The sequence below is a fragment of the Armigeres subalbatus genome, chromosome 2 (assembly GCF_024139115.2).
Source record: "Armigeres subalbatus isolate Guangzhou_Male chromosome 2, GZ_Asu_2, whole genome shotgun sequence".
Lineage (NCBI taxonomy): Eukaryota > Metazoa > Arthropoda > Insecta > Diptera > Culicidae > Armigeres > Armigeres subalbatus.
Window position 1 is genome coordinate 218,842,988 of NC_085140.1, and position 10,576 is coordinate 218,853,563.

At 37.4% G+C, this 10,576-nt stretch overlaps 1 protein-coding gene across 1 annotated transcript; it reads left to right on the plus strand.

Moving 5' to 3' along the window:
- The first annotated feature begins 1,536 nt into the window (after positions 1-1,536).
- On the plus strand, positions 1,537-5,896 carry LOC134215904 (tRNA (adenine(37)-N6)-methyltransferase). The gene is made up of 5 exons (XM_062694992.1): positions 1,537-1,684; positions 1,742-1,874; positions 4,894-5,277; positions 5,353-5,610; positions 5,663-5,896. The coding sequence occupies exons 1-5, from the start codon at positions 1,614-1,616 to the stop codon at positions 5,873-5,875; spliced, it is 1,059 nt and encodes a 352-aa protein (XP_062550976.1). The 5' UTR covers positions 1,537-1,613; the 3' UTR covers positions 5,876-5,896.
- Positions 5,897-10,576: the final 4,680 nt, after the last annotated feature.

Sequence of the window (10,576 nt, forward strand, 5' to 3'; positions counted from 1 at the left end):
CCTGGGTCTTCCCGCGTTGATAGAGATCTTACAGCTAGTGAGGTACGTTGTCAGGACATCTGGATGTAGTTGGAGATTTGCCACTACTGACTGAATCTAAAAATGGCATATACATCACATTGTCAGATTACGGCAGACTAGCACTGTGATCACTCTACCATTGTAAACAAGAGAGGTGTCATCTTTGAACAGAGACAGAATGCCGCCTTCGGGAGGTCGGAGGTGTCGGAATGTCCTCACCCGACAGATAGTTGTTGATCATTTTTACCAGGTAGCCAGGAAGATTGTAGCGTTGTAGTTTGTACAGCAGGCCACAGGCCAGCAGGCAGTTTGTACAGGTAAATGAGACGGAGACACTTCAACACCTTCAACTCTTCCGAAAAGTCGTTGGGAGTCAGGTAAATGTTGTTTGTATGCTCGTTAGCGACTGTTTCGTGTGGAATGATAATGTTCTGCCCAAGAGTGCGCGAACTAACGAACCTATTTCGCAATCCTTTTCTGCAGAAGACCTTGTACAATAAATGAACTTGTTTGAAATAAGTGCTAAAAGAACAAGCGAAAATAACGCAAATTTGCACCAAAGTATCATAAAAAATATCAGATTTTGCTATGGATAAGAACAAACTACTCATCAAACCCGATCGACAGACACCCATATTTCATGGTTTCAGGGTAAATAATTGGTCCATATGGCCGCCATATTGGATTTCAAAATGGCGTCAAACATCGATTTTCGAGTTCTACTCATCAAGCATATTCGTTACACTTTCATATTGCCTTCCATGTTTTTGTTTTTCAAATAGTTAGTCGCGATACGCATACTCGGGAGTCATACTGTGATTTGCTACTGTGTGCATCACCACGGAGGTGGAGGTAAAGGTTTCATAATTCCGTTCAAGTACGGCAGGCAAAAACCTACTTCTATAAAAATTCTTCATGCCTGCCGTACCCTAACGGAACTATCAATATTTTTGGCTCTAATTCTATAATAAAAATGTGTACACGGAAGAAATAAACCACCCAATAGTGAGTTTAATTCACCCAACCTCGAACATCCGTACGGGAAGCCAAAATTGAGTATGTAGGGTCGAAGTAGTTTGCCTTTACTCCCATGTTAAAAAAGTACCCAACGGAAAATTTATTTACCAAATGTAAGTTTAATTCACTCAATTTCGACCTCAGGTAATAAAACTCAAAACTGGCTTCCCGTATTGAACTGGCGTCGTTGGATTGTTTGGCTCTTTTGTTTTTGACAACAGAAGAAAGAGTGGATGAAAGAGAAGAGAAATAAGAAATAAGTTTAAAAAACTCAACGCTGGGTACTTTTATTCTTCCGTGTACGTCTAAGTTTGGAAGGGTGCTATGCAAGAGTGTAGAAAAAAAGTTATAAACAGGCGGTTTTGTGTAGAACTGCAATCCCAACGGTTAATTCAAAATGTCCAGGCTCCATTTAGTTTTGCTATCCGCTACTAGATGGATAGGCATATACTTCAGACAAACGTGAAGCATGGCAACCTTGATTTATGTCGATAATACTGACATTCACAGTTATATTATTTTGTTTTGCTCTATTCTACCAGTAAAAAACTGGATTACAGAAGAAGCAATCTACAATGAGTGATAGTGACATTGAAGTATTAAAAAATCAACTTTCAATAGCGAGAAATGAAATTAAAAATCTAAGGTAATTGTAGTAGAAATCTGTATAATGCATTGAAGCGTTTCAATGTTTCTATTTTAGGCAACAAATAAGCAATCTTCAGCATGTTCACCAGAAAGATGTTCAAAACATTCAAACCACCCTGGAAAATTTCCAATGCCGATCCTGTCAACTGAACACCGGCAAGGGATCGAATGAAGAAAGTGCTGAAAACGTAAGATTATTTTTACGAACATGTCGGGAGTTAGATGTTTACTGATAATCATTTTACTTTTTCATTCGCTGTTTGATTGTTTTTGTACTTACTTCAAATAAGTTATTTAGGGTAACCCAGTTTTGATAAAATCATTCACGAATCTCAATCATCGAGCCTTCTTGCGCGAGCCAATTCATTTGCGATTTTGAAGAAATGCAACACGCCTGAGTTTTTCATGCTACGCATTGAAAGCGCTTAAAATCAATGCGTATTGAGAGTGCTATCAGATTCGTCAAATCGACGTTTGAATCTTTGTTTACAAAAGCAGATAAGTCGTTTGGTATTGAATTCACTGTTTTTTAACGAAGGAAAACAAAAGAATACCTACTTTGATAATCAGTCTTCAAAAGTTCCTTTGCAATTCGTTGCATTGATCGAAGGAGCTGGAGGATGCGCTACATATTTCTCAAGAAATCATTGCTTTGATGCACTTACATCATTTTGGAAAATACTGCATCATTGAGTTGAATCCTTTCCTTGAATCTACAGCAAAGACAAACACGTGGTGCGTATTCTTAGTAACTGGTTCAATTTCAACTTTGTTGTTACGAAGACGACTGATGTTAGCAACTGGATTATGTGACAGATTTTTGCTTTTGTAACAGGAAATTACATTTGAAACTCGTCTCATCACAGATCTGAAGTGGGCATGAAGTAAGAGGTCCGAAGATCGAAACTCATTCAATTGTATTGAGAAAAGAATTCCATATACATTTGATGCCAGCCAGCATTTGATACAGCATCACCACGTGTGTCCTAACACTCGAATTATACCCACATAATAAAGAATAAAAAATATTTTCGACGGGAGAATCAATCTCTCACTTAAGAGATTGATACAATTGGATACTGACACCACTAGCCATATAACCACATAGCCACCTTAGAGTTCTTTTTCTTCTTCAATGGCTCTTCATTCCAATTGGAACTTGGCCTGCTTCCCAACTTAGTATTCTATTAGCATTTCCTCAATTATTAACTGAAAGCTTTTCTATGCCCACCATTGCATAAATATGTATCTTGTGTGGCAAGTACAATGGATACTAGGGTGGTTCAAAAAATCGAATTTGCTCCACAGTGCTCATCTGATTCTTTATCATGTTCCGAGTGTCCTCTGAAAATTTGAGCTCATTTGGATTAAAACTGATTTAGCACAAGCGATTTCAAGTTTGCATGCAAATTAGTATGGGTAAATTTATTTTTTCAGTATACTGTAAATGACGCTTCCGCATTAAGCGCAGGTTAAAAGAAAACCTACATAGCTAAAAGGAATACTCAACAGCTTTCACCCAACGAAAACCGCATGTTGATTGATCGTCCGAGGGTGTCGAGAATGTTTCTCACCCAGAAACATCCTCGACTAGACCGACAATCGAACTCGCTATCTGAGGATTGGCAATCCTACGCCTTTGCTCGCAAGGCTACTGGAGACCCCTAGCCACCAAAAGTTGCTTTGAATGCTTCGTTTCACAATTCAGTAAATTACCACCTGAAATGATTTGAATCAATGATGCGATATTTCCAATCAAGTGTGCAAAGGAGCAATTGAAATCGAGGATGGAATTTTATCACAATGTAGATCATTTTTTCAAAGCATACTTTTGCGAATCATTTCCAAAAGAGGATGCTCTTCGAAGACTGCTTTGATTCAAATGGATGAATCAACTCAGATGCTGAGTCGGGTGAGTTTCAATTTGAGCTAAGAGATTGGAGTTTTTCCAGCACGTAACCATAACTTGATTTTGGACTCTACTGACGACTTTTTTATTATTTTTGAACTAAAATCAATGCCGCTATTTTTAAGAAGACGTTATGTTTTAATGCGTACAGTTTTGACCTCTTTGGTTGCGGAAACTCTAATATTGCTTAATTTGATTGCACATGGGTAACATAAACTCGTCTATTTCTCATGTACATGAGTCATTTTGTACCACCATTAGGCCATCACAGGCCATTTTTTTAACATATTTTAAAAAGTAAGTCACAAAACCCTTATTGTTTTAACTAGGGGTTCATTGTAAAATGTAGCAAGTTTTTTAAATTTTACATATGCACGTTGAAAGGGTTAGGTTCTTGTTTATATTGGTGAAAACATCGAAAAGTCTTGTATGTATAGGACTGTTCTCTCCTACCAAAATGAATCACAAGAGAGCAACAAGTATTATTATATACATAATTACCAAAAAATAACCAATTCTTACCATTTCGTAGAATTTTTTTTTTTTCGTTTTGATCTCCGACAGAGTAAAGCATAATTTTCTCATCCTAAAATAACGAATAAAATTTAAATAATTATGAAGACTTTTGCATTACCAGTTCATATAACGCACATTCTCAACCACAATAGTTCTGTTTTCAAGAAAAGGTCATTAATGCAAGGTACGTCCGTCAGATCAGTCATTTAAAAATAATACAAAAGATAAAGAACCGAACCATCACATATTGGTAATAATACTCGTCACGGAAAATTGACTTCCTTTCCAGTCTAACCTATGTACACCCGAAAACCAAATCCTACAATTATCATATAAAATCTTGGCATATACAAATCTGGAAGGTTTTAATACAAGAAATGTAAGCTTTTGATACATATATTGTATTAAAATAATGTAAGATTTGAACGTGATAGTGATAGTGATGTTAGTTTTAAGAAATCATTGTATCACTTGTTTTGTTAACTGTTGGTACCGAAAAAAAGAGGTTTTATGCCTACTGGAGAAGGAGTTTTTTTAACTGACAAACTCCACTCCAGCGGGCTTTTCCCTCAATAAAATACAAATACAAATACAATAACGGATTGAATATATTTAGGACAAAAAACACAAAATTGTAAGATGTCAATACAAAGGTTGTATTAAAATATTCCGAAATTGTATATGCCAAAATTTTATACAGTTTCTGTAAGGTTCTTATGCAGAACTGTATTAAAATTTGCAATCCGCTGGTTGGGTGTATAAAAATGCAATACAATTTTCAGGGACATGATACGTCTACATCAGAGGATATACCATTCCGAGCTATTGGAGTTATCCGCACGGCATTTTCAGAGAAACGAGCCGTCCCACGTCAGGCAAATGTTGCATCTAAGCTCATAAGTCGTATTGAGCTGAATCCAACCGTTTTCAATAACCCAAAGCACTCCGTAGAAGGTTTGGATAACTTTTCCCACATATGGATAATCTACCACTTTCACCGCAACCAAGCCCACCTGAAAGCGAAAGTAGCACCCCCACGTCTAGGTGGCGAACGAGTAGGAGTCTTCAGCACCAGATCGCCCCACCGTCCATGTCCGATCGGTTTATCTCTGGTACAACTAGAGAGAATTGAAAATTCTACAATATATTTCTATGGCACGGATATGGTAATTTATTTCAAAATATAGTAATCTACTTGTGAGTTGAACTACAATACCACATCACTATCACCTATGTTCCAGGTTGATGAAACGCCCGTTTTAGATATTAAACCCTACATACCTCAGTATGATGTTCCAGGGCAGATCGATGAGCAACAATTCTACAACTCCAGAGAGGCACCAGATGGAGAGGAAAACGTAGAACAAGCCACCGCTTCTTCTTCTAGAAATATTAATCAAAATGTTACCGTTCCAAACTGGATAGCAAACGGATCAACGTTGAAAGTGGCATTTAACGAAAACTCCGAGCAACAAATCATGGAATTGGGTGTAGACAAGGTAAATGTTGAAAACTAAAAGGAAACTCTTTTTTATGAATTTTCATTTTTAGAAATCAATCTCCGATATTTTGCAAGCAGATCCACGATCAGTTTACCTGCGAACAAAGTATGGCTCTCAAATCTACACGTTTCAACTGGGTGATAATACGGTCACATGTAAATTCGATGACCTAAACTCTGTGGTTAACGTGCTGCACGTTCGAAAAGTTGTTAATCTTAGCGAAGTTGATGATGACGATGCAGAGAATCGAAATGTTGAATAAAGATGACAATCATAAAATTTATATTATTTATTTTTCTGGTATCACTCTCCTTGATTGCTGATCAATACGGATTACAGATGACACTGAGCTTCTATGGCGCCGTACACCTAAAGCCTGTCCACGTTAAATTCGGACAGTTACCTTACATTTCGGTTCTTAAAATTCTTCGCTCTATGTGTTGTTTCAGCATGTTTTACCGCGGTTCATGTTAGCTCTCGTTCAAATTGATGAAATGGCAACAAATCAATTAAACATTATCAATGTGTCCTGAATTTAACGTGGACTTTATGTAATAACGTAAAAGATTTTTCTGTGTTTTTCAACCCCTTCTTCCCCCATGTAAAATTTTCTTGTTTATGTAGAGCGTGAGAAAATAACAGACCCCCTCCAACATAACTTATACTAAGGACACACCTGTGGTATTTTACCATGGTACAAGGCGAAAAGCAAATAATTACAATTAAGACAATAATAGGTATGGCCGGTATGGCAATGTCTTCTTCTTCTTCTTCTTCTTCTTCTTCTTCTTCTTATTGGCATTACATCCCCACACTGGGACAGAGCCGCCTCGCAGATTAGTGTTCTTCAAGCATTTCCACAGTTATTTACTGCGAGGTTTCTAAGCCAGGTTACCATTTTTGCATTCGTATATCATGAGGCTAGCACGATGATACTTTTATGCCCAGGAAAGTCGAGACAATTTCCAATCCGAAAATTGCCTAGACCGGCACCGGGAATCGAACCCAGCCACCCTCAGCATGGTCTTGCTTTGTAGCCGCGCGTCTTACCGCACGGCTAAGGAGGGCCCGGTATGGCAATGTATCCGAGAGAATAAGCTTTGCTCTATCAGACAGGGTAAATGGTTTTAGAGAAAAACGCTTGCATTTTACGGAATTGATAAAAAAAATGTTTGTTTACAAAATAAGTTACGCCAAAATCTCAGATCAGTCCAGAATTGTTGAAATGCGAAATTATGGAAATTGTGCCTAACTTTATATCTGCGTTCACTTGTTTTTTCTTTGCTGTCCCATCACAATAAGGTACCAGTCAAAACGATTAATGCAAGAGATGGCGTTTTTTCAATGGTAGTAAAATCGAAATTTAATCACTATTAGACTACTAATCAGTGCAAACTAAGTGCAGCAGATAATCTTTTCACCTCATACTTCATTCCTTATCGCTGCTTTTTCGTTAAACACCCCCATTTTCTATAAATTTGTGAAATACTTGATTTTCCCTGATACATTTTATCGATTTCCAACTACCATTCTTCCATGAGCTCATGGTGAAAATTTTGAAAATCTCAGAACATAGAGTATGCAGGCTTAACAACACAGATAGAAACGCCGGTAGCGCCACTCAGTGACGAGTACCGTAAGCATGGTGCACGGAAGGTTGTTGTCTACACTTTTACGGCTGCTGCACCTGGAAGTAAATGTCATCGAAGTAAACAGTCGGTCCCTTATTGTGTGCGCCAAGCGGAGTCCCACCAAATAAGAATAGCTGGCTCCACCTTGGTAGATGAGGGGGCTAAGAACCACCCTTAGGTCCAACCTTCCGCAAGTAATTTAAATTTTATACAAGATCATCAAATACAAATACAAGATCAAATTATATAATTCTTCTAACAATACACATATAAAAAACAATAACTTTTATTTATGGTCAAATTCTGATAGACAAAAAAACTCGTTGACAAGTAGTATTGTAATGTAAAGCTTAGCTGCCAAGGAACCAGACGATCTGTTGGAACCCGCTGGCTGGTCGGTTATGAATTGTAGACAAACTGATGGATACTCCAATGATTTATGACTTTTCGGTACTCCCAGCAGGTCACGATTTCATTAAATTTTCCTCTGGTCAGAATATATGTATGAATCAGGAATATTTCCGTTGGCTTAAGAAACACAGAGCGCTTGTGGGAATTTTGGATTCGATCGCCGAATTAACCGACAAATAATGGCATATGAAAATAAGAATGCAGTAGTAGGACAATAAAGAACTTTTTAGAGGATTACAGCGTATTTGAACTTGTTTAAGTGTAAAAGTGAAACCATAACCAGCCAGCTACCGCGGTTATACAAATAATACAAATATATTTTTTTAGTAGGAAACGGAGTGATGTGTGGCAACATAGCCAACAAACATTGGAAGTAGGAAAAGCGCTTATATGACCAAAAATAGTCTTCTTAGGCTAGGGCTGTCCTAGTTGAGTCTTGTAGTTGAATTGAAAACAGAGAATAAAAACCCGGGTTGAAGGTCTTATATTCTTGAATATATCCAATGAAGGCCCGAAAGTCTCGCGTTGTGGGCTTTAATTCCGAGATTACCCGTGGGGACCGGAGGATTTCCAATTGTTGTTGAAGAGGGTGAACGATCAGTAGAATGAAACCAGAACTTTGCAAATCCGAAGGGACCTGAAAGTTTGTGAGTGATGAAGTGGTCACTGAATCCGAAGAAATCCATCCACTGTTTAGCTTTAAGTATAACTGTCCTGCATTCATAGTGCTTTTATTTATAGGCCTTAGAGTTTCCATCCCGGGACAAAAAATCCCGGGATTTAGGAAAATTCGGGATTTCTCGATTCCAGGGATATGATTTTTGAAATCCCGAAAATCCCGGGATACCCGGAACAAAAAATATTTTTTACTTCAGGCTTACTAATAGTGTTTATGCTCACAATTTTTATTTGCGTTGAACGCCCAACGCCAAGGGGAACTCCCTTACAAAGAAAACACAAGACTAGAGTTCTCTTTATCCTATGGCGGTCTACTGACTGATACTTCTGCCAGCAACTGCAGCTGTCTTATATTTAAACAACAAGTATCTACAATATACCGCTAGCTAACAATATCCCTTGATATTACAAAAGAGCAGATGCAACTGACGCATTATTCCTACTTATCTTCCGTATACAACGAGGAGTCGCACACTATCCGATATATATTTCTGCATTTCTCTACACAGCCTGAAATATTCATTTTGATGCATATATTTGGAGCATAAAAAAGGACGCAGAAATAAACGTTTTAATTTTAAATCTTAATTGATTTAATTCATTGATTGATGTGCAAATTTCTATTTTATTTTATTTTGCGATTCTGTTTTATGCGTAATTTAATTTTCATTACATAGCGTGCACGCCTCGTTAATCTCCTCGGCCCTTGGTCTTTGATAAAGTCTTTGGGACTAGTTTGTCGACACTAAGTTGTACACTCAAAATAATTTTCACTTAAGAGTTACATGAAAACATATGCGGATATTTTCCATCTAGTTTCGTTTGTAGAAGTTAAATGATTTGTTAGTGATGGTACTCACTGCTCTCAATTCACTAAAAAATGTAATTAAATTTAAGTGAATTGAAATTTCAACAAACACGTAGATTTTAAGTGAATTGGATAATAGTTTGCGCAATACTCGTGTGAGAGATAATAATTCCCGTCCACTAGAGGCGGACGGGACCAAAAATAGAGTTATGAAATATTTATTTCAAACTCAAAGGGTTATTTTTGTAAATTGCTCTCATGATGTTTCTGCACAATTTTTCATTAGCGATTGATGCAAAACATAGATTTCGGTCTGAGTACCCCACTCATATATTTTTCATACATTCGTGACAAGTAGTATTCACTAGAAAAGAATATAGATATTGTTTTCTACGTTTTCATTTAAATTTCACTACATTTCTTTTTGGTATGCATATGACATGTGAGTAAGTTTTATTAGACACAAGTAAGGTCGTCATAAATGTAGATTTTTAAAGCCTACCTGATTTTTATAGTGGAAATTAAGTGACAATTATTTTGAGTGTAGATCTGGAACCATTCCGGGGTCTATAACCCGTTGATGAATAGGGGAGCTGTAACTGCTGGTAGAAGTATCAGTCAGTAACCTGCAATGAAGTATAAGGAACTCTACTACTGTGTTTTCGTTGAGACTCGTGAGCTTATGGTCCCAGTGCGATTCCACTGTGCATCTTCCGTCTACAGCGAGGTGTCTGACACTACCTAGTATTGCCACAGAAAATACGCTGCTTGAATGAAAACTTAGAAATGGTCTAAATCAGTGATCCCCAAAGTGCGGCTCGCGGGCCGCATGCGGCCCTCGAAACCTTTTGCTGCGGCCCGCGAAGCATTCAGAATATACATTATACACTTCATGTGGCTCGTTAATACGCATTAGACACTTTTCATCATGCCCAGTTGTTTGTGCTGCTCAGGGAATCTAAACTGAATATCAACGTACTTTACGCTACCTAATTTTATTTTAACAAAGTCAAGATTTTGTCCATGCTCCGATTAGTTGATGAAGGTTTCAGTAAATTTCAATTGATCGAAAATCTGGAAACACAGTTCATAGTGCGGAATTTAGATTTATTCAACTTCTATTCAAAATTGCTGGCAAGTATCGAAATCTTACTTTTTATCTAGTGAATGACACAGAATTGGAAGATTGGAATTGAATTTAGTTTTAATTTGAATTCTGTATCAAAACTTTGAAAAAAAAGTTTTTCAAAACAAAAAAATATATATTTTTAAAAACATCAAAAACTCCCGGGATCCCGGGATTTCCCGGGATTTTCATTTTTTCATTTCATTTATTTAGTTAACATCTAAACAGATAACACTGAATCAACAATTTGACGTCACAATGCACGGTTCGAGGCCGCATCTCTCCATCCTCGGATATGCCCCACGCTCG

What these genes read in the sequence shown, in the direction of transcription:
- LOC134215904 (XM_062694992.1), top strand. Translation starts at nt 1,614, where the DNA reads ATGAGTGATAGTGACATTGAAGTATTAAAAAATCAACTTTCAATAGCG. An exon ending in AATGAAATTAAAAATCTAAG is followed by an intron (nt 1,685 to 1,741) that starts GTAATTGTAGTA and finishes TTTCTATTTTAG; the next exon opens with GCAACAAATAAGCAATCTTC. An exon ending in ATGAAGAAAGTGCTGAAAAC is followed by an intron (nt 1,875 to 4,893) that starts GTAAGATTATTT and finishes TACAATTTTCAG; the next exon opens with GGACATGATACGTCTACATC.